Below are 23,591 nucleotides of genomic sequence, written 5' to 3'. Positions count from 1 at the left end.
TCTAAGCTAAGGGATGGGTTAAGTCCAATGAACCCTAAAAACAAGCATTGTAACAACTACAACAACAATTAAGCACAAGAGATACAAAATATGTATCCTCCATCACAAATGCCCATAGAGGCGAAGAAACGCCACAAAGGTGAAGACTGACCAGCCACAAGGGCGAAGATATAACACATTACACGTGCGGTGACAAAACACACCAAAAGGAAGGACACAAAACAAGCCACAGGGGCGGAGAAACATTGACGAGGCGACTCGGTTGTTACGGTGGTTGCCCCAGTATTGCGGAGAAGGTTGTCGCCGCGGTGGATCTGAAAGAGGTTGAGTCCCTTCAGGGCAAACAAGGCTGGGTCTCAGTTTTGGACTACCATCCATAGCTACCACAGACATGAAGACCAGCAACAGTAGAGAGGCGACCAGCAGAAGCTTGCGGCAACAAGACCTCTAGATCCGCAAGATGCACTTCCAGATCTAGCCCAAAACCTCAAGATCCGTGAGATGTACAACTAGATCTCGCATCTACCATTTTTTTTATTTTTTATTTTTTATTGAAAACCGGTTAGGGAAAAACAGAAAGACAGGGAGAAACAAAGAGAATAGGATGACGAAATGGAGAGAAACAAAGAAGAGAAGGAAACGTAGAGGGAAACAAGAGAGAGAGGTGGTGAGAGAAACAGAGAGAAACGAGAGGAGAAAACAGAGGAACGGAGAGAAGACAAGAGAGAAAGAGAGAAAAAAGCAGAGAGAGGATGAAGAAGATGCAGAGGAAGAGGTGGAGAGACAAAGGTGAGAGACTGCCGCTTTCTCTCCGCCTCAAATGGGCTTGCACCAGGTTGATTAGAGGGGCGATGTCGGCAAAGCACTGTCAGCAGTAGCTTCAAAAAGTTCACTCTATGCTATTCTTAGGCATTCACGAGAGCATATAGCTAGTTTTGTTTAAAATTATAAACTAAAGAGCAAATTGCACTGGCACCCCAAAATGGAGGCCTTAAAGCATTGACACCCCACTTTATGTTTAAAAAGCGCAGAAACCCCAAAATTGGATTTTCATCGGAGATATTTGTCCAATTTATCACTAAAAACCTTTTGGACATTGTTATTATTGGGATTTTTTTTAAAATAATCAGTGATTTAACTGTTTTCAGTAATAAATTTGATAAATATATCTAATGAAAATTCAATTTTGGGATCTCTATGCTTTTTAAAAATAAAGTGCGGTGTTAATATTTTAAGATCTCCATTTTGAGGTGCCAATGCAATTTGCTCTAAACTAAAAAAAAATATAGAGGAGGGCATAGCCTGCATTGCCTAAATCTAAAGCAACTCTAGTCCATTTCGACAAAATAATTAAAAGCTTTCTTCCCTTAAATCTAAAGCTTAATTTCTTCAATAATTCGATTAAGGTTTGAATATTCTCACTTTTCTAGAAATTCAAAATTCCCAGAAAATAGATAAGTATTAGGTCTCTGCCTGAACTTCTCGAAAAAGAAATATTACAGAAAGTTGGCCTCATCAAGCTTGTCTAATCACAAACTTAAGAACCCATCCATCTCAATGTGGTGGCCACATAAAGCTGATGCCTACCATTCTAATTTTTCTTTAGTATTGCAAAGTTTTCGGTTTGTCTCTTGTTTTCTTCTGCTGGCTCTTCACATTATTAGCCTATTAGGCCAGACCATGCATGTATCACATCTAACTGTGAGTATTCCACTATATATGGCTACCACTCAACTGCTTCACAGTATCTTCAATTGTGTTCTAATAGGGGGAGAGAGAGAGAGATGCAGAACACCCAGGAAACGAAGGAAGAGAGTGCTGGGAATGGAACCCATGTTTTAGTTTTCCCATTTCCTGCTCAAGGTCACATAAACCCTATGCTGCAATTCTGTAAGCGCTTGGCCTCTAAGGGACTGAAAGTTACTCTAGCCATGACCCTGTTCATCATCAAGTCTGCACACATGGAAGTGAACAATGTTAGAGTTGAAGGTATCACTGATGGCTTCGATGAAGGTGGCTATAGTGAAGCTGAAAGCCCAGATGCTTATTTAGAGCGTTTTGAAATAGCGGGTTCACAAAGCTTAGCTGAATTAATCCAAAAGCATGAAAATTCTGGTTACCCTTTCAGTTGTCTCATCTATGACTCTATTACACCTTGGGCGCTAGATGTAGCCAAGCGGTTTAGGTTGCTCACAGCAACATTCTTCACTCAGTCTTGTGCCAATGATGCAATCTACTACAGTGTGAAGAAAGGGCTATTGCCTATTCCTGTAGAAGGACCCACTGTTTCTCTTCCTGGATTGCCAATACTAGAAATCCATGATCTACCATCCTTCATCTCCAACATGGAATCATATCCATCATTCACAAATCTTGTTCTGAACCAGTTTAAAAATGTAGAGAAAGCAGATTGTCTTCTCCTCAACACATTTGACAAATTGGAAGATGAGGTATATTTACCAGTGGTTATTACAATATCTTCAATTTCATGCTACTCTTTTTCCTTCTCCATTGTTTTTTTAACTACTTGATGAAATTTTATTAGGTACTGAAGTGGATGATAAAGCTATATCCAATCAAGACAATTGGACCAACTGTGCCATCAGTTTATCTAGACAAACGGGCAGAAGATGACAAAGACTATGGTTTCAGTCTGTTTGAATCAAGCAAGGACACTTGCATTGATTGGCTAAACAAGAGAGAAGCTGGATCTGTCATCTATGTATCCTTTGGGAGTATTGCTCAACTTGGAGAAGAGCAGATGGAGGAACTAGCATTGGGTTTGAGGAGTAGTAACCACTATTTCTTGTGGGTAGTGAGGAAATCCGAGGAGAACAAGCTTCCTAAGAGTTCAGAGAAAGGGTTGGTGGTAGGATGGTGTTGTCAGTTGGAAGTGTTGGCTCATAAGGCAGTGGGTTGCTTCATGACTCACTGTGGATGGAACTCAACAATAGAGGCCCTGAGCTTGGGGGTGCCGATGATTGCGATGCCACAGTGGACAGATCAAACCACAAATGCCAAGTTTGTGGTGGATGTATGGGAAGTAGGAGTAAGAGTTAAATTGGATGAGAAGGGAATTGCTAAGAGGGAAGAGATAGAGAGATGTGTAAAGGAAGTTATTAATGAAGGAGATAGAAGAGAAGAACTCAAGAGAAATGCATTTAGATGGAAAACGTTGGCCATAGAGGCTTTAGATGAAGGGGGGAGCTCAGATAAGAACATTGAAGAATTTGTAGCTTCACTTGAGTAGTGTGCTTGAACACTTCTTCTGTTCTTCTACTCTTTTTGTTTGTCATCTTATGATTACTTTTTAAGTTGCAATTTTTAATGTCTTTTAATAATTTAATCAGTTGGCTGGAGCCTGGAGGCCACATTATATTAAAATATTCTGTAAAATAAGGCCATCTTCCTTCACTTACATGTTACGTGGGATGAGGTGATGAACTCAAGCTTCCTTAAATAGAATCCTGAGAGTCTGAGACAAATAATTAAGTGAACCCATGTGATCGGCCTTTGTACTTGCGCTTACCTATTTTGAGACAAAACAAAAAAACACAAGTCATTTCTTGGAAAACCAATCCTCCAAACTCAATTCATTAATCTTCCACATATGCCCTAACTCAACTGAACGAGTATCGTCCACCAATCGCATAGCTTATTGACACGTGTTTTTTTAATTATAATACAACATGTAAGAATAGGGGCAAAAGAGTAATTACATTGATAATGTGAAAGAACTTTAGACTTTTCAAAAATCCACCCCCAATGACAATCATCCAGGGAATTTTTGCAATCTAGATTCTTTGCTAATTTCTGCAAGTGTTCTAGCTAGAGCTCTTAGATTTCTTTATACTGTTGTTGTTGCCAGAGACTAGGGGCGGAGCTAGAATTGAACATTGGGGGCGAATATACCTGGACCATTGCTAAACCCACCGTAGGTCCCATCTTATAAAATTTTATTATATTTTGACGTGTGGGGCCTACATTAAAAACTTAGGTAAATTAAGTTAAAATTCTAAACTAGATTTGAATTTTCATTAATAGGAATGAAATTTAAAAAAAAAAAGTTTAAGGATTAAAAAAAAATCAATGATTATGATTATATCTGATAAAATCAATAGCTGAATTCTAACGAAATTCAAATTGCTATTAGTAGAATTAAATTTTAAGAGAAAGAAATAACAACTAAATAAAATAATAAAATTATACTTTATGAAATGAATACTAGAAAAATTGTGAATGAGAGATTATGATTATATCTGATAAAATCAATGGCTGAATTCTAACGAGATTTAAATTGCTATTAGTAGAATCAAATTTTAAGAGAAAGAAATAACAACTAAATAAAATAATAAAATTATACTTTATGAAATGAATACTAGAAAAATTGTGAGTGAGAGAGAGAGAGGAATAATTTGAAAAAAAGAGAGTGAATAGTGAATACTGCTAACTGTGGAGAAGATTTCGAAAAATTCTAATGTCAGTTAACTACTCCGAATATTTTGTGAGACGTGTGAGAAAAAAAGAGAGAAGAAATAGGAATAAAAGAGGAGATTCATGAGAGAATAAATAGGAATGAAAATATGAGAGAGAATATACGGAGAAATTATGGATCATGATTTAGTTTTTAATTAGAATTTAACCATTTATTCCTTCAAACTAGGGTTTAATGATAACCATTTGATTATGATTAAGAATGACATTTGTACTCATCATTTATATTTTAAATTTATATTTTTAATTTTTAGAGGGGGTCAAATAATGGTATTTCACACGTAAAGTAAGAAAAATTAAGAAAATATAGGCCTTTTTAAATTTTCAAAAATCCGGGGTGGGGCATGGTCCCCTTCGGTCCCTACGTGGCTCTGCCACTGCCAGAGCCAAAGGGATTTCTTTATGCTGTTGCCGCCAGAGACAATGGGCAAAACAATGGTTAGGGTTAGGATTTGGAAAAATCTTGTTTTTGTGTATGGGAGAATGTTGACCTTATTTGTGACTTTACTGTTATTTAGGGTTTTTGAAAAGAGAAAATATTTTTTACAAGGATGTAATTGTAACGAAAGAGATGTATATTAATATCATTTGAATTTGAATTACAATTTGTTGACACTATCACCGTAATTCAAACTCTTCTTAATCAATTAGATATAAGATCAATTGATGATAGAATTAATTACAGTAAATTTAAATTAACAAAAATCCCTCTCTCGCCTGACTTCAACATTAGAACTAAAAATAAATTTATTTTTTTTTAACCTTGAACTCAAAAGAACAAAACAACAACGAAGACTGATTACCCACTCTCTAACTGCTCGCTCTCTAATTGCTCAATCTATCTAACCCACAACAATTAAATAGGATCGTTTCCTCCTCAATTAACTACTCAATCCATAAAAAATAGGAATAAAATTAGGGATTACATCGCACGCCATGAAACTTTATATAAAGGGCAGCATCTCTTTCCCACTTGAGTGATCAGGGGTTGAAGGTAGACCCCAATTTGGTCAACGCACTCTCCTTCACTTGGCTCCCAAGTTCCAAATTTCCTCTTTGGCGTCTAATTGTTTTCTTAGTGAAGAATAAATTTTATTTTCTATATAACAGAGAGCACATCTCTTCTACTGGAAAGGTAATTTTGCTACCTTTCAATCTCTTCACTTCTTGCCCTGATTGAGAGACACATAGAGATGGAGAACATGAAAGAAGAGGGTGCTGGGGATGAAATCCATGTTTTAGCTTTCCCAGTTTCTGGTCAAGGCCACATAAACCCACTTGTGCAATTCTGTAAACGGTTAGCCTCCAAGGGAATCAAAGTTACTCTAGCCATGTCCATCTTCCTCACCAAGTCTGTACACAATGAACTCAGAAATGTTAGGGTTGTGGGTATCTCTGATGGCTTTGATGAAGGTGGCATGGCTTCAGCTGAAAGCGCAGCTGCTTATGCTGAGCGTTTAGAAGCAGTGGGTTCACAGAGCTTAGCTGAACTAATCAAGAAACAGGAAAGTTCTGGCAACCCTTTCAGGTGTCTCATCTATGACTCTCATTTACCTTGGGCACTAGATGTGGCCAAGCGGTTTGGCTTGCTCACAGCCTCATTTTTCACTCAGGCATGTGCCAATGAGGCTGTCTACTACAATGTGAAGAAAGGGCTATTGAGTGTTCCTCTGGAAGGACCCACTGTCTCCCTACCTGGGTTGCCAATTTTAGGAGCCCATGATTTATCATCCTTCATCTACAAGTGGGGTTCATATCCAGCTTTCCTAGATGCAGTTCTGAACCAGTTTCTAAATACTGAGAAAGCTGATTGTCTTCTCATTAACACGTTCGACAAGTTGGAAGAGGAGGTACGTAGATCTTCCCATCACTCTTGATTCAGTTTGTTTAATTTGCATTTCATTAATTAGGCATTCTTGCTTTGGTAGAACTGCTAAATTTGTAGAAAATGAAACTTGAACAAGCTACCTAAGAATGATTAGAAATCACAGAAAGAAAACGGGAAAAACAAAATAAAACAGAGCAAACAGAGATGACTCGCAGATCTAGTTAAGCTCAATCACTAATATGGCAACAAGAAGTCTCACCTGCGAATTTTCTCAAATACCTCACCTACCAAGTAAATTTTTATTTACAATTTCCATTCTTTACTATAAAACTATCTACTAAATTAACCAGACTTGGTAAGACTGCAATCTGGAAAATTTGATGCAGATTTTGTTTAATCACTTGGAATTATGAGTTCTCAAATGTTAATTGTTTTCCATATTTTTAACCACTTTGAAATTTCAATAGGTACTGAAATGGATGTCAAACATATATCCAATCAAGACCATTGGACCAACCATGCCATCAATTTATCTGGACAATCGGGTACAAGATGACAAAGATTATGGTTTGAATATTTTTGAGTCAAGAAATGGGTCTTGCATAGATTGGCTAGACAAAAGGGAAGCTGGATCTGTAATCTATGTATCCTTTGGTAGTATGGCTGAGCTTGGAGAGGAGCAGATGGAGGAGCTAGCATGGGCTTTGACGAGTAGCAACCACCATTTCCTGTGGGTAGTGAGGGAATCTGAGGAAAAAAAGCTCCCTAAAAGCTTGGTTGAAGACATGTCAGAGAAGGGATTGGTGGTTGCATGGTGTTCCCAGTTGAAGGTGTTGGACCACAAAGCAGTAGGATGTTTCATTACTCACTGTGGATGGAATTCAACGATGGAGGCTCTTAGTTTGGGTGTGCCAATGATTGCGATGCCGCAGTGGACAGATCAACCCCTGAATGCAAAGTTTGTGGCAGATGTATGGGAAGTAGGAGTAAAAGTTGAAGTAGATGAGAAAGGGATTGCCAGGAGGGATGAGATAGAGAAATGTGTAAAGGAAGTTATGGATGAGGGAGACAGAAGAGAACAAATTAAGACAAATGCTGTTAAATGGAAAGGATTGGCTCAAGAGGCTTTAAGCGAAGGGGGAAGCTCGGATAAGAACATCGAAGAGTTCATGACTTCATTTCTATGTGCTTGATTGATTGTTTTCTTGTGTTCACCTAGGGAAAAAGATTTACTTTTGTTCTGATCATTATAGAATTTGTAGTTTTTTCTTGTATCAATCCAAGATCTCATCGATCTGGGTTGAAATTCCAAAGAATTCTTAGTTAATAAAATTGGGTTTCACCAATAACATCTGAGTTTCCTCATTAATTGGTTCTATGGTTAGCTGTCTAAAGCTTGATTTTATACTTTCTATAAACGACAAACCCAAGCAGTAAAGGAAACTTCCCAGAGTCAATGCAAAACTTTTGGTAAAAGGGTCCATTTCATTCACCAAGGATCCAATACTCACTCATAAAAGCAAACAATAATTGCTATCATGGGACCAAAACAAGTAGGAGGGGGACACTAAAAGAAAACAAGGTTTTGGAAAGATGTCTTTGAATTGAAGCCCAGAAGAATCCCAATGCGGGGCACTTAAGCCAACCTTTCCAGGTTTTTCAGGTACTAAAATTTGTCCCAACCATGAATTTATCAGAATTGAGTTCATGGACAGAGAGGCTGGTTCGGATTCTCTCATACAAGAACCATTGCTGTACACATATAGAATCTAAGAATTAGACCTCTGATTCCATCTGTGCAGCTCAGGCTTTATGAAAAAGGGTTCTGGTACAAAAACCTATATATGCTGCTTTTATAGACGAACACTTGTTGTTTCATAGACAATAATGTCAGATCCTCTGGCCTCACTGCATAAGCAAATAACGTAGCTTGATGCCATAACAAAAATTCTTTAAATGCTAAAGCAGCAAAAAAGCAAGTATGGTACAGACAACCATATGCCCATGAAAGAAATGGATCAATTCCTTGCACATGATCTTTCCTGCAAGCAAAACCCTCCTTTGTTTTTTGATATGAAATGTTAGCTCTTTTTGAAAGACAGTTTCAGTAACAACCACTCATTTTATTTACATTATCTTTACTTCTGCTCTTATATATATGCCTAACAAGCCTTACCAGAGAGAGGAAGAGAGAGTGAGAGAGATGCAGAAAGGGAAAAAAGAAAGTGCCTGGGATGAAACCCATGTCTTAGTTTTCCCATTTCCTGCTCAAGGCCATATAAACCCAATGTTGCAATTCTGCAAGAGGTTGGCCTCAAAGGGACTCAAAGTTACCCTGGCCATCACCCTCTTCACCAACAAGTCTGCACACAATGAAGTTAGCAATGTTAGAGTTGAAAGCATAAGTGATGGCTTTGATGAAGGTGGCATGAAGGAAGCCGAAAGCCCAGATGCGTATCTTGAGCGTTTCGAATTGGTCGGTTCACAAAGCTTAGCTGAACTAATTGAGAAACAAGAAAACTCTGGCAAACCTTTCAGATGTCTCATCTATGATTCTCTCATACCTTGGCCACTAAAAGTAGCCAAGAGGTTTGGCTTGGTCACAGCCTCTTTCTTCACCCAGTCCTGTGCCAATGGTGCCATCTACTACAATGTGAAGAAAGGGTTACTGAGAACTCCTTTAGAAGGATCCACTGTCTCCCTACCTGGATTACCAAAACTTGAAATCCATGATCTACCATCCTTCATCTCTAATTGGGGATCTTACCCAACTATCCTAGATGTTGTTCTGAATCAGTTTGAAAATGTTGAGAAAGCAGATTGTCTTCTTCTTAACACATTCAACAAGTTGGAAGATGAGGTATGTAGTTCTTGCTATCGCGCCCCTCTTCTCTGTTTAACTGCTTTCAACATCTCTAACCACTTGTGAAATTTCAATAGGTACTTACATGGATGTCTAAGTTATATCCAATCAAGACAATAGGACCAACTGTGCCATCACTTTATCTTGACAAAAGAGTAGGAGATGACACAGATTATGGTATGAGTCTTTTCCATTCAAGCAAACAGACTTGCATGGATTGGCTTAACATGAGAGAAGCTGGTTCTGCCATCTATGTATCCTTTGGGAGTATGGCTGAACTTGGAGAGGAGCAGATGGGGGAACTAGCATGGGGTTTGAGGAATAGCAATCATTATTTCTTGTGGGTAGTAAGGAAATCTGAGGAAAACAAGCTTCCTAAGAGTTTTTTTGATGAGTACTTAGAGAAAGGATTGGTGGTAGCTTGGTGTTCTCAGTTGGAGGTGTTGGCTCATAAAGCAGTTGGATGCTTCATGACTCACTGTGGATGGAACTCGACATTAGAGGCTGTGAGCTTGGGGGTGCCGATGATCGCGATGCCTCAATGGACGGATCAAAACATGAATGCAAAATTTGTGGTTGATGTATGGGAAGTAGGAGTAAGAGTGAAATTGGATGAGAAAGGGATTGCTAGGAGAGAGGAGATAGAGAAATGTGTAAAGGAAGTTATGGGTAAGGGAGATAGAGGAGAAGAAATTAAAAGAAATGCTTTTAAATGGAAAGTATTGGCCAAAGAGGCTGTAGATGAAGGTGGAAGCTCTGATAAGAACATTGAAGAATTTGTAGCTTCACTTTTATGTGCATAATTGTTTGTATTCTCATGAAAGAATTTGTATTTTTTTTTTTTGCCAACCCCGATTTTCAAGGCTTTGCCCTGACTAATCCGGTGTTCGACCCGGGTTGCACACCTGGCTGTGGTGGGTGAGTCTCCCAGCGGGAATTTTTGGCATCCACAAGGTTTCAATACCGGAACCTTGCTTAAGCGGACCAAGCTGCTTACCACTTGCTTAAGAATTTTTTTTAATCTTATATTAGCACATAAAATAGGTTTTTCTTCTTCTTCTTCTTCTTCTTTTTTTAAACAAGAAGCCTATATGTACATACTCATACCTATCCATTAGTTGAATACACAATTGTATCAATTTATTTGGAGGCTGATCTTGCTTTGATATTTTTGGCACCCTTTTGGCGAAAATTTTCTTTCAACCTAAGCAAAAGCAATTGGATACATTGAAATTGAGAGGAAGTGGCTCTTCAGCCCATGATGTCCTAACTCTAGAGGCTCTAGCAATGCGCAGAGCCATGCTGTGGGCCAAAGACTTCAACTTGAATTATGTCGCCCTAGAAAGTGACAACTAAGCACTCATCTCCATCTTTCAAAAGCAGCCTTCAGAGGTACCATGGAAGATCTTTCCTATCATCTCTGATATTCGAAGAATGGTGGCAAATTTTGAATGTATCTCATTTACACATGTGCTAAGGGAAGCTAATTCTGTAGCTGATGCTTTGGCCAATGAAGGGGCGTTAACACAGAAAAATTTCTTATATGTACACACCCCCCTGATCATCTTAGATGATTAATGTTGTATGATGTTTTTTCCTTAGGTTGTAATCGTGATTTTTCTTTATAATAAAATATTTTCTTCATCAAAAAAAAAAAATTGGATACACCGAAATGGAATAATTTCCTTCCCTTTATGAGAATATAAATACCTCTATCAAATTTGCAAACGGCCGTTTTTCTCCTTTTATTCATTTGCCAGGTCTATGAGGAAGGTGAGATAAATTTAAAAAAGTCAAAATAAACAAATAAATAAAATAAGAGCAAATTGCATATACGCCCCTCAAGGTTACAAATTATTGCATTTATATCTTTGGAATTTATTATATTAGAAGCGTCCCACATGCCTAATACGGTTTGTTTTATTTGAGGTGTATGGTAAAGTTCATGTTTCTTCTTTCTTATGATTTTTGTTTTTGTTTTTGTGTTTTTTAACAGCCAAGTCATGAGTGTTAATCTAATATATTTCTTGTGTTTTCATTTTTTTACATTTTTGTGACGAACGAGGCCACTTTGAGAAACATCAAATTAGTATTTTTCACACACACACAACACTTCTCTTGAAAGTGCGGAGAATTCTCCTGTCTTCCAATCGGAGATGTTCTTTTTTACATCGAAACATAATCGTCTATTTTGAAACCCTAAAACTCAAAGTTTCTTCCTTGTTTCATTCTTTTTTTTGGGGGTTACAATATTTTTTGTTTTATTTTTCTGTAACTACACTTTAGCACCCAAAAATATGAGAAATAGCACAGGGATAGCAAAAGCTGTTTCCTAGCTAAAAATAGGGAAATAGAACAAAATATTACATACAACTCTTTAGTTTTCTTATAAAAAGTGCTACTGCACCTTACTTACTCTAAAGGGTGCACTAGCCATAGTTTGCTCAAGATATTCTTATAAAGTGAGAAGAAAAAGCTATGTATATCTCTGACCGATCCCAATCCCAGCAATCCAACTTGGTGCATTAACCCCTCACTTCTTCTAAGTTGAAACACCAGGCTCACAGACAACATGGTAGGCCTCAACACTTGTTAGTCACTTCATCTACTTGCTAGTTTGGCAAATAGGGTGAGGCAGGCTCCCTTACTCAACCTCCAAGTGAACCATGAAGATCATATGCTGACACTGTCAGGGGTGTGGTTGACCTTTGATTTAACAATATTTGTATAAAATATTTCATATGTTTGCCTAAAAAAGAAAGGGAAGGTGATAGCTGAAGACGTGTGAATCTCGTAGTTGAACGTTTCTAAATATCTATCAGATTTGATAAACTAAATAAAAAATCAGAGTCTTTAAAGTTAAACTTCTATCACGTCTCTTTGGAAAAGAAAAAAAATCAGAGCCTTTAACGTTAAACTTCTATCACCGTCTCTTTAGAAACGATCAATGAATCTTGGGTTAATCATCAATGAATTTGTCGTTTTGATTATTGAGTTTCTTCCCTGCTTCCTGCGGCTTCTATTATTTCTTTGTCCCTTCAACTGAAACTTATTGGTTTAAACTATTTGTTGTGGAAGATTCAGTTTTCTTCTCCTCTGCTAACAACAGGTAGGGGTTGATTTTCAAAAAAGTATGAAATCAACAAAAAACCTTCAATTCAAGCTTTCAAAGCTCAATAAAATCTGTTCAAACTGAATCAAGAACACACCTGAAACACGCCATCGCCAAAGAACCCTAGAAAACCTCATTTCCAAGGGGCAAAGGTTACTCCACTTTATTCTATAATTTATATACATAAAAAAAAAAAAAAAAGGGGAAAAATCTTAAACCTTAACGGTTTAAACTTAATTCTATAGATTTAACGATAAGATCTCAACTTAATTCTATAGATTTAACGATAAGATCTCAACGAGTGTTCACTCAAATCAATCTACACATCGATCAACTACAATTTAGCCAAAAAGAAAAGTTCCAAAAGGTGAAAGTGTAATGATTTGCCAATTCGTGGGTGCAAATGCAATTTCACAAGGTAGCAAGGCTACAGAAAAATTTAATTTAATTTTATTCTTTTTATTTTTATTTTGGGAAGGCAACGGTAAGTTCGGTTGCAGAAAGATTTGTTCACCAATTCAGTCTAAATTCTCAACACGTTATCCAAGCGCGTTTCGTTCATTCTCTATTCTTTTTTGTTTTCTTGCCAAAAAAATTAAGGTTATAATCCTTCATTCTCCATTCAGTTTCGTGGTTCGTATTGCTTTGAGTCAACGTCCTTGTAAAACTCAAAACCTCAATTTAATGAAATATAGAATTTTTTTCTTTTCTGGGTGCAGCTTTCATATCTAGATTCAAAAGAGTTTTTTTTTCTTTCACAAATTCTTCACCTTTGGAGCCGCAGCCATTCCTTCTCTGCTAAGGAATTTTAGTTAATCAGCGTGACGCTTGGCAAATTTCATTTCTATAGTCAGTTGAGGTAGTTGGAATTCCTAACTACCTCGGCTTTTATACTCTTCCTGATTCCTGATCATTTTCTGGCGCGATTTTGAATATTGGTTTTGCTTTTTCTCCTTTGGGAATTTAATTAAGATTGGTTGCGAAGGTTGGGGAAAAAAATATTCTGAGAAATTTAGCTTTAGGGCTCGATTGTGATTGAAAAGCAATAAGAAAGGGAAATGGGGCAACAACAATCGAAGGAGGAGTTGCTCTATGGGCAAGTGAACTATGGAAACATAGAAGGAATCAAAGCTCTTCGCCGAGAAGGTGCAGGTCTTGAGGTATCAATTACTTCTGATTGATTCTTTGTTTAAAATGTTCAATGGTTAGTCCTTTGGGAATATGCGTATGTATTTGTTAATCCCCTAAATATTTTGCAGTGGCTTGACAAAGAAGGAAAGACTCCCTTGATTGTCGCGTGCATGAATGCTCAACTTTTTGATGTTGCCAAAACCCTTATAGAATTGGGTGCCAATGTAAACGCTTATCGTCCAGGTGAGAAATCCCTCTTCTCTCAATACATTATGGTCTGTGTGCCATTACTGCATTGCAATGTTGTGAACCACTCAATCTTCCCAGAAGCAGTTTGAATTATCCTGGCACTGAGGAGATTGTCCCAAATGTACTGATTAGGCTTTTCCCAAAACCATTCTATCACAATGCTATAGATACTTTCATCATTATCTTAATTCTTAAATCAAAAGGAACACAAATTTAGATGGCAATAGATTTTCTTGGTTGATATATGCTGATTCCCTAACCTTGGAAAGTGAACCTAAGACTTTAATATGATGCTGCTGTTACACTTTAATTTGTACTCCTACTAGGTTTCTTTGGGGTGGGTTTGGACTTGATAAATGGGTATACCATATTCCTCCCACTAGTCAACATTTACACTACTATAATCAAACAGGAATGACAGCCCTAGTGTATTTATTTAGCACTTGCCCCTTGTCTTCTTCTCAAAAGTTCTTAAACACGGGTACAATAGTGTTCTTAAAGTGGCATATCTTTGTATCATTACTAAAAGATGTCTTTATCATTTACATTGTTCAGTTAGGCATGTGAAATGATTGTGGTATATAGGAAGATTGATATTGTTTGACACCTTTAGGGGTGTCAATAAGAAAATCCCATACTCAAGCTGCCCAGTCTTCATGCTAAGCAACCCACTTAGACTTCCAATTTTATTTTATTTGCTTGTCTGTATTGATGTTAACATTTTATGTGCTTACAAAGCTTTATTAATTATTATCTTGTTCAGATTTTGTATGCATAGTTTGTCCATTGCTATTGTAAATTATGACTTTTTTAGTCATCACAGTTGATAGATTCTTATGGCTATGTTCCAAGGTTCCTTTAGCAGATTTGGACCCATCAATAAGTAGAAGGAATCTAGGAAATTACCAGTGATTGATGCATTACTCTTCAGAGGTTTTTAGCATGTTAATCCTTCTAATTATCTTTTTACCAGTTTAGTCATGTTTTGATGTTGCAATTGAACACCTCTGATTTTATTTATTTTTTTAATTTTTTAAATTCTTCTGAAAAGGGAAAATTAAATTTTTTGCCAAACTTATGCAGATCAAATAATGATTTTATAATAAGAACAAGAAACCTTCTGGATCAACCCCTTCTGCTACTTTCTGAGAAACAAGAGATGTCTTTTTGGACTTGCATTCCCGTCTAAGTTACTTTATGTGGTTTATACAGTAAATTTGGCCCGTTAGAAGAGGGTTTCTACTTCAATGGTATGTTTGACTGAACTGAGGTCTGCCTTAAGCTGTTAACTTATTGTGTTACTGGCTTCTTCTTTTTTTCCCCTCACACTGACTTAAAATTGAAGCATCAGACCTGGGTGCTGTGGCCTTTGTTTTACTATTTAGTGCACAAGGTTCCAGCAACTGCAGGGCCAGACAGGGGAAATGTGCACTGCCATACCTCCCGCTTCGCAGTAGAGATCTGACTTTACCATTGTTCAGTCAATTTTATAGTTTTCTTCTTCCCATGATCAAGTTTTATATTGGTTAACCTACAACCGTCTACTTACTATGTCTTGTGGAACCTCTACATTCTGAATTCTAAAAATATTTTCCAAATATATTGGGAATAAGTTTGATTGGTTGATTCCCTGATTTTTGTCTAGAGAATAGTATAAGGGCTTTTTTCTCAAGCAAATTCGTTAGTTCTGAACCTGGTTTTGATACATAGGAATTTTCAAAAATAAATTAAACAAAAAAAAAAAAAATAGGGATACTAGTGCATAAGGGTCTGGACACTGCAGTGTCTGGGATGGTCTAATGTACACAGCCTTACCCTGCTTTTCCAGAGAGGCTTTTCTAGCTGAAACCCATAACCACTTGGTCACAATAGAGCAGCCTTTACTGTTATACCAAGCTCACCCTCTGATATATAGGATGAACACCTTCAAAGTTTATCCGGATCTGCCCTCATTTTGGTTTCTTAGCTTCTTATTTTGATTTTGGTGTTCATATAACGGATGTTGGTTTTTATCTTGTGGTACAAAAGTTGGATCTCTGAATTGAGATCTCTGAGCATGTTGGCCTACATTGTACTATTTTTCTGTCAATTAGAAAAGTTTTCTGTTATCTTGTGGTACAAAAGTTGGATCTTCAAATTGAGATCTGTGAACACGATGGCCTACATTTTACTATGTTTCAGTCATTTAGAAAGTTTTCTGTTTCCAATGATTGAGTTTAAATTTGTTAAGCCATTTACATGAAAGAAATCAATTACTATGCTTCATGGGAAATTGGGAACCCATATTATTTGGTTTTGGAACTATCCTTATGTGTATGAATGAATTTCCTTGTTTAAATTCTGTTTCCGAGGAGAGTCGATGGTTGCTACTACTATACATGCAAGTTTCTGGAAGCCTTGTATATCAAAAATTAACTGCAGCCAGTGCTCTTATTTTTTTCCATCAATCTGCAATCATGAGAATGATATCCAGATTCTTGTATCCATTTCCCAATTTTTTTTTCTAATTCTTTCTTGGTAAAATTAGATGCACATGCAATAGGTTCTTGGTGCATTAGTTCATTGGATTTTAGCAAACAGGCAGAAATTCTCCTCATTAATGCCTTATTTATTTGGACACCTGCCTGCTAAGTCGAAGAAGAGCGCAGGCTAGTTTTTTTTTTTTTTTTGTCTTCTTATCCGTGTTATGATTTGGAGTTTGCTCCTCTGATCCATTTATGCTTAACAATGTTTTCTTTCCTTCTATTTGTTTGTTTAAAATAGAGCATGAATAACTGAAACCTTGTCAATGATACCTTTCTGGTTTTTCAATTTCTAATAATTGTACTTTAGGGTCTCTTGCGGGAACTCCTTTACATCATGCGGCAAAAAGAGGCCTTGACCAGACTGTGAAGTTGCTTCTGTCCCATGGAGGTATATTGTTGATTTTTTTGTTGATCTTGGATTCTAGTTCCTTGGAGGGAAAGCCTATTTCCAATGATTGCCATATGTTGAAATGTTCTTACTGGAGGAACTGCTGTGAACATTTCAGCGAATGCTCTGGCAATGAATGATGATTGTCAGACCCCACTTGAAGTTGCTAGAACAAAGGGGCATACTAATGTTGTCCGTACAATTGAGGTACTCTTTAAAGTTTGTAGTTTGGGCTCATATCCTCTGTGGCTCAGAGTTCTGTCTTGTACGTACCAGCCAAACTTTTCTTTTGTTTAAAGAAGACTGTTTTCTATTGGTTTTTTCCGCAGAGCCATATATGCTTTTTCTCTGGATGGATGCGTGAGCTTCATGGAACAGGGTTTCTGAATGCAGTAGCTCCTCAGTGGTTAGCAAGAAAAATCCGTGACCGTGGGCGGGAATTTCTGGAAGCATTAGCCCCTCCATGGTTATCAAGAAAAATGTTGGTAGCATTTTGTGCTTCAGAGTTCTTCTGATTCATTGACTCATGCATTCTGTTTGCAACTTTGCATTGGATGTATGTTTGTTTTTGATGAAATAATCGGATATGATTATTATTGTCTGAGTTTTACTGAACTATGATACCCAGATACCTGAACATGTTTATGGATTTGGTAGGCATTAGATGGCATTGACTATATCGGTTACCATGTATTCTAAAATCTCGGCCTCATTCCTGTTGTCAGCCACATCTGCTATATGCTTCTTGAAAATTTTGTATATGTTTGATTAAACATGAAGGGCTTTGCACATATCCCACATTCAAAAGGAATCTAAAGCTGGTCTTAGGAATGATACACCCGTGCATGGACCTCCATTCTCATTAGGAGGTCGAACCAAGGATCTATGGAAGTCAGGGCTACCCCGTCCCCATGTCAACGCAATAGTGTCCTGAGGCCTTAGGTCTTGACTAGGTAAACTATTCACCTAATGGAACTATAGTGGGCAGGTAGAGGTATTACAGGCCCTTTGACTTCCAGCTATATGTTGTGTGGTTCCGGCGAAGCGAATGAAGAGAAGCTCAAAGATTTCCGAACAGATTACCGCGGTGGCTTTCGCTTTCGATATAGACCCTAATGGGAGTGTTTGAGTTGTAATAGCTTCTGTCCTGGGCTTTTTAGATAGTTCACTCTGCTTCAGGTCTGACCGGCTTTTGAGTTGAAACTCTGCGCCTCAGCTTATATATATATATATATATATATCTTTCGTCCTTGTCAATGGCTCTCCAACCAGTTTTTCCATTCCCAAGTGGGCCTTGATCAAGGCTGTCCCCCTTCCCCTTCTTCCTTGCCCTTGAGGTCCTTTCCTGGAGCCTCCAATCCAAAAGAAACCAGTTTCCTCCTTTCTAAGTGTAAACATTCCAACCTCATTCACCTTGCTTTAGCAGATGACCTCATGAAATTCTACAAAGTGATTACCTCCTCTTTCTCTTCCATCATGGCTTCCCTGCACTTCTTCGAGTCCAAGCTTTTTCTCACAGGTGTCTCTAAGGAAGACTCCCATCTCTCTACTTCTCCTCATGGGCTTCTCAAAGGGCTCCTTCCCGATCAAATAACCTAGCCTTCCCCTCATCCCTCCCTTATGCAGGTTGCTTGGTCCTGATCAAGTCAATTCTCCAATCCTCCTACATCTGCTAGTGCGGCACCTTCACTCTCCCAAAAACCATTCTCCTCCATTGAATTTCTCTTCTACTGCTGTTTTTTTTTGGAAGGGTAAGTAAATCTCAAGATTCCTTCACCCTATCAGCTAGAAAGCATTTTGTTGCCCAAATCGGGAGGTGGCCTTGGCTATTGGCATGTGGTGGATCAGAGATTATAATGTTATTGACCTTCACAAAATCATATAGAAAATCTCCACCAAAGAAAACTTTGTCCCTTAAGTGTGACTCCTGGTAAAATTCTGCCCCCCCCCCCCCCCCAAAAAAAAAAAATCCTTTCTAGATCTAAAGGAATCTCCTTAGCCTCCATCCCTCACTATCTCAAGTATTTCCTACTACATTGCCAACAGTTCCACCATTTCCTTCTAGCTTGATCTGGCTCCCCTCCAAAAATGGTCTCTTCTCCACCTCGTTTGCTTGGAACCACACATGCACTCCCTCCTTCATGCTCCTTAGTCCAGGCTAATCCGGTTCAAAGGCCACATCCCTAGACAGGCCTTTACCTCTTGGAGAGTCCTCTCTAACTACCTCGCCACCAATCCTCCTCCTTCACTGCCACAACCCTATCTCCCCCTAGTGTGTTCTATGTGCTTTGGGTATTGCAGACACCCCCCCCCCCCCCCCCAACCAAAAAAAACCATCTCTTCTTTGCCTGTCCTTTTCCCAAGCCCATCTGCCAACTAGCTCTTGCTTCCATCTGGCACAGTTGCAGACACCCACAGCCCCTGGATCTTGAAGTTCTCTGACATGTCTCCACATTCAGGGTGCCTTTATCACAGATACAGTTGGGAAGCTGGTTTTTAGTGCTTGCATCTCTCATATTTGGCTTGAGCGGAATCTTCATAGATGGACTTTCAAATCTAGATCCTCGGACCAAATTTGGAGGGCCATTTTGTAAAGATGTTTTTGCTTCCTTATAGATCTCTTTTGGATTTCCTAAGGAACGGACACAATTTTGTTACCTGGGGCTTAGATTTGTCTGTACTGTCTCAGAGCTAATGTAGTCCCCTCCCCTTCCCCCCCCCGGGGGCAGTTTTTCTCCTCTCTTTGGGTAATATATTTTTTAGATTTGTCCCTACTCTCTCAGAGCTGATGTAGTTCCACCCTCCCACACCCCACCCCCCCTCTTTTACTGGAGATCAAGTGCTGCCTCCACGTTTCTGGTGATGGTTCCTGTATCCATATTTGTTATCTGCCAATCTTAGGGAATACAATGTATATATGCAGACTTGAATTGATGAACTTGAGGGTTCATGTTGTGGGATTTTTATGATGTTGGATGTTCTGCCTCTCATGTAGGTATGCAGCTGACTAATATTTTTAATTTTGCAGCTGGGTTGTGGTCATCCCTTGTGGTTCTCGGAAGGCTGCAAACCCTATCAAATTAGAGATTGTTGTATATTCTAGTCCAGAGGTATGATGGAAAGCCACTAATCACTTGAAGAAATTTAAGTTTTAATTTGAGTTCTTATATTTATATTGAATGTATTTTTAGGTTTTTTTTTTTTGTTCTTTTTCTTTTTCTTTCTTCAAGCACACAAAAGTTACAGTATAATAAACAAGGAAAGAACAATCTATAGAATAGTGTACAACCCTCTGTAAACAACTGATGCAAATCCAACATTGATATGGCATATTTTCCTTTTAAATCAACCTTGGGTGATAGAGGTGTTGGGCCTTCCATTAATAGGATTATGTGGTCATGGGCCTATTCTATGGGTTCAAAAGTTTAGTACCCAGGCTAAGTACGAAATTAGTTTAATTAATTGCTTTAATTAATGTATGTTCTGTGTAACTTAAGTTATAAGGGCAGAATAGTCTTTTCTCCTCCCCCCCCCCCCCCCCCCCAAAAAAAAAAGAAGTTTTAAGAGTCTGAGTCAGTCTAGACTAGTTAGTTCCTATTCTTCTATTTTAATTTTGTTTTTAAGTCCTAATTTTAGTAGGACTTCTTATGGAAGGCTATAAATAAGTGCCCCCCCCCCCCAACCACATCCAAAAAAACAAACAAATAATTGATAGATTAGAGAGTAGATCTGAATGAATGAAAGAAAATAAGCTTCCCTTTGTTTACTTTGGGTTCTTTCAATTAGTTTGAAGATCCAAACCTTAAGAAGGTTCTAAGTGAAATCAAGCTTAGACTAATAGTGCCTTTGGTCTCCATCTTTTGGTGAATCCCAACAACATCAGGCTTTATCAAGATATCTAGCAGCCTACATTCCATACCTCTTTTCATATCACCCCTTTTCCTATTATTCTTGAATTCTTTTTTGAATTTTCAGAGTTCCTGAGACACCCGGTAGTTAAGGTCAGATCTATGTCAATCTAACTGTAGAATCAGTTCCACACTTTAGGTACATCATCCTTTAAACCCTAGTGACCTTAGATCTCAGTTTGACCCCATACTGACTGTCCGATTTCAAGATATAAGTATTTTCTTGAATTTTGGTACTCTCTCAAACCCCCATGATGCAGTTAAGAATGTCCAAAAGGTTCAATTGAGCTTTGAAATACTTAATTTTGGCCCATGGGTGAGTTCTATATACATTAAGGCTCTTAATTTTGATTTTATTGATTATGGGCCTAATTTATAAGCCCAGAAAGCAGGGGTAATGCTGGTACACGGGATTAGTGGTTTTTTTAATATTTCAGTGTTTGAGTTAGATTAGGGTACTTAATAATTAGACAGATCTCTGTTTTGATTTTATTTACCCTTTTCCTGTCCACCATCTGTATTTGATCTTCTGTTATTCCTGTATTGTTCTTTTCTCAGTCACAAAAAATTCATTTTTGAGATAAGTTTTATCCACATATTCTCCTTTTGATGAATAAACAGGAAGCACAGCCTCGTACAGTTATTCCACTCTGGAAGGCCAATATCGAGGAACCAAGATTTCATTTGCCTGATCCTACAATGGTCATTTTTGACAAGTCCACTAGTAAGCTCCTTGTGCTACAAAGCACACCTCTCAGGATGTTTCATGGTCCATATGTCAATTGGTGTCTTGAAATGGCTGTCATGTATATATGTAGACATGCTAAGCTGCTCTGTTGGACACGATACCAGCACAGGAGTTAGATACAACCCATTCATCTGCTCCACTCTCAGCTTCAGATTTCACTTGTTTTAAATGTTTATTAGCAAGGAATGACAATCTTTTTCAGTTCACCTCTGATATAATCTTTTCTCGTTAACTCAACATCACAATCATTTTCTTCCGTCTCTAAGCAGAATCTTGTATTGTTATAAATCCAAGGTTCTACTGTGGTAGTTGTTCATATGTTGTCTGGAAAAAAGACCCTTTCTTATGGGTAAAATGAAACTTTTTATTAAACCTTTTAGGAGAAAATCTGCATATTAAATTTTTTTTTTCCAATCTCCATGTCGGAACCTACAAACTGCTGATGGGCCCATCTCCCTTTCCTTTGTGCTTTGTTTGCTTAGCCTTCCTGCCACTATAGCCACGTCACATTTCAATTTCTGCAGTCGCTTATATCTTGTTCTTGAAGAGGGTCGGATGATGCAAATGGTTTCATAGTTAGGTAGTTACCTTTTTGGGAGTGCATATTGTTCAATTTTGTTAAAATCTCAATAAATTCTTCCACCACAGAAACACGATATAAATTTGCTTCTGCAAGTGAGGGTGACAAGCAGCAACTTCAGACCTTTCAAAGTGCTTGCAGGGGAGTTCGCCAGGTAAGACTTCTAACAAATGATTTAGCTATGCTTAACTTTCCTTTATTCCATGCACATCTTCTCTGCTTCTCAAATTGGACATAAATATGCAAGTTTCCTTCCTGGCTTCTGTGACATGCATTTGTTTCTCCTTTTTCTTTTTTTTTTTTTTTTTTTTTGGGGGGTGTTGGAGAGGGTTCTGTCATGTATTGAGCTTAATATTGGTTCAAAATTACAGTTAAACTCTAAATGAGAAGTTTTCAGTGTTTGACTGGTTTCAAACAATATTCAGGTACTGTCTTCTCCACTTCCTGATGCTTCAGCTTTTCCTCAAAATGCACCACCGTCTTCAGCGGAAGATACAGAGTTAGCCATGGCCATTAGTGCTTCCATTCAGTCTGCCATGGAGGAGATGCCATCCCTATCCAATACCCATCCAAGTGCTGAAGTAGACAACACAATTGGTTGGGCAAACCATGCAGATACTAGCAGTCATAATGGCTGGGGCCCAACAGGAGCTGCACCCCCTTCAAAAGCAAGCAGCAGTGGATGGCTGGATAAGCCAGTTACTGGTGCATATAATGGATGGGATGTATCTGAAGCTGGTCCAAGTAGCAATCCACCACAGCACATTCAGAGTTTGCACAATGCAACGACACCAATGGTTCATGAAATTCCTTCTTCAGTCCCATCAGCTCCTCCAATTCCCAAGGAGACTGCTGATGATGGCCCTATTCATTATCCATCAATCGACTTGAATTCTGTTGATGTACCAGTGTCAACTGCAGAGGACCAGACCGTCGGGAAAACTGACAGGAAAGAAGATGGGAGTGCATTATCCTCATGTGTGATATGTTTGGATGCTCCAGTTGAGGGGGCTTGCATCCCTTGTGGCCACATGGCTGGATGCATGTCTTGTTTGAATGAAATCAAAGCCAAGAAATGGGGCTGCCCTGTTTGCCGTGCCAAGATAGATCAGATCTTAAGGCTCTATGCTGTATGAGTGGTGATTCAAAATACGTCAAGCTGATGGTGGCTCTGAGGTATGAAATTTTGGGATACCGTTTTTCTCTTTAGTCACCATCTGGGAACTCATCGTACTTGACTTTGTAATGCCCCGTTGTATATATCAGAATTAAGCCGTCAATATTCAGGGTTGTGAATCTAATATCCATATATGTTATCACTCCCACCACCTGTCTCTAAAAATAAGAATGCCTTGCTTGCTACAACGTGATAGATAAAGCATTACATAATTCCTATATAAGAGAAAGACTTGTTGGAGGCAGCAAAGTTTGTCATGCATTGTCTTTGATTGACATTTAGGATCTGGGTTATTGAAGTTTGCTTGTAGTGAGCAGAACATTTCTGTATATTATTACATTATGTTTATCCAGGGTGAGGTTTTCATATCTTACTCTGGAATATTGCTTTTGGATCATGTGTACAGACTCTGTTTGATTCCTGAGGTTTGAAATCTGTTTCCACATCATGAATAAATTTACTCATACTCAGCTCTTATATCAAGATTGTGTGTGTTCATTGAATTTGGGATACAGAACTGGGAAATTCTTGCATATCCAGCATCAATCAACTGTGAGTCTATTACTAGGGTTGGAAGAGAATTCACAC

General features: G+C 38.2%; 3 protein-coding genes and 1 pseudogene across 3 annotated transcripts; all 4 read left to right on the top strand.

Moving 5' to 3' along the window:
* Window positions 1-1,784: 1,784 nt before the first annotated feature.
* LOC149003198 (mogroside I-E synthase pseudogene) lies at window positions 1,785-3,250 on the top strand (annotated as a pseudogene).
* A 2,244-nt stretch (window positions 3,251-5,494) lies between these two features.
* On the top strand, window positions 5,495-7,638 carry LOC149003197 (UDP-glycosyltransferase 74F2-like). Its single transcript, XM_089137364.1, has 2 exons — window positions 5,495-6,344; window positions 6,790-7,638. The coding sequence occupies exons 1-2, from the start codon at window positions 5,688-5,690 to the stop codon at window positions 7,513-7,515; spliced, it is 1,383 nt and encodes a 460-aa protein (XP_088993490.1). The 5' UTR covers window positions 5,495-5,687; the 3' UTR covers window positions 7,516-7,638.
* A 723-nt stretch (window positions 7,639-8,361) lies between these two features.
* On the top strand, window positions 8,362-10,849 carry LOC149003196 (UDP-glycosyltransferase 74E1-like). The gene is made up of 2 exons (XM_089136936.1): window positions 8,362-9,182; window positions 9,263-10,849. The coding sequence occupies exons 1-2, from the start codon at window positions 8,481-8,483 to the stop codon at window positions 9,986-9,988; spliced, it is 1,428 nt and encodes a 475-aa protein (XP_088993062.1). The 5' UTR covers window positions 8,362-8,480; the 3' UTR covers window positions 9,989-10,849.
* A 1,942-nt stretch (window positions 10,850-12,791) lies between these two features.
* LOC149003195 (putative E3 ubiquitin-protein ligase XBAT35) lies at window positions 12,792-23,496 on the top strand. The gene is made up of 9 exons (XM_089137101.1): window positions 12,792-13,457; window positions 13,557-13,671; window positions 16,510-16,590; window positions 16,709-16,797; window positions 16,920-17,071; window positions 19,619-19,700; window positions 21,120-21,222; window positions 21,895-21,980; window positions 22,252-23,496. Exons 1-9 carry the CDS (start codon window positions 13,356-13,358, stop codon window positions 22,960-22,962), a joined length of 1,521 nt encoding a protein of 506 aa, XP_088993227.1. The 5' UTR covers window positions 12,792-13,355; the 3' UTR covers window positions 22,963-23,496.
* Window positions 23,497-23,591: the final 95 nt, after the last annotated feature.

Source organism: Hakea prostrata, chromosome 10 (genome assembly GCF_041222555.1).
Source record: "Hakea prostrata isolate BN-2017 chromosome 10, UWA_Hpros_2, whole genome shotgun sequence".
NCBI lineage: Eukaryota > Viridiplantae > Streptophyta > Magnoliopsida > Proteales > Proteaceae > Hakea > Hakea prostrata.
Note: the sequence above shows the minus strand (reverse complement) of the source record. Positions and strands in the feature narration are given on the sequence as shown.

Bases quoted from the DNA above. Each gene is read 5' to 3' on its own strand.
- LOC149003197 (XM_089137364.1), top strand. From the start codon at position 5,688: ATGGAGAACATGAAAGAAGAGGGTGCTGGGGATGAAATCCATGTTTTA. The intron at 6,345-6,789 runs GTACGTAGATCT...AAATTTCAATAG, and splicing joins TCGACAAGTTGGAAGAGGAG to GTACTGAAATGGATGTCAAA.
- LOC149003196 (XM_089136936.1), top strand. From the start codon at position 8,481: ATGCCTAACAAGCCTTACCAGAGAGAGGAAGAGAGAGTGAGAGAGATG. The intron at 9,183-9,262 runs GTATGTAGTTCT...AAATTTCAATAG, and splicing joins TCAACAAGTTGGAAGATGAG to GTACTTACATGGATGTCTAA.
- LOC149003195 (XM_089137101.1), top strand. From the start codon at position 13,356: ATGGGGCAACAACAATCGAAGGAGGAGTTGCTCTATGGGCAAGTGAAC. The intron at 13,672-16,509 runs GTGAGAAATCCC...ATTGTACTTTAG, and splicing joins TGTAAACGCTTATCGTCCAG to GGTCTCTTGCGGGAACTCCT. The intron at 21,223-21,894 runs GTAAGCTCCTTG...CTTCCACCACAG, and splicing joins CATTTTTGACAAGTCCACTA to AAACACGATATAAATTTGCT.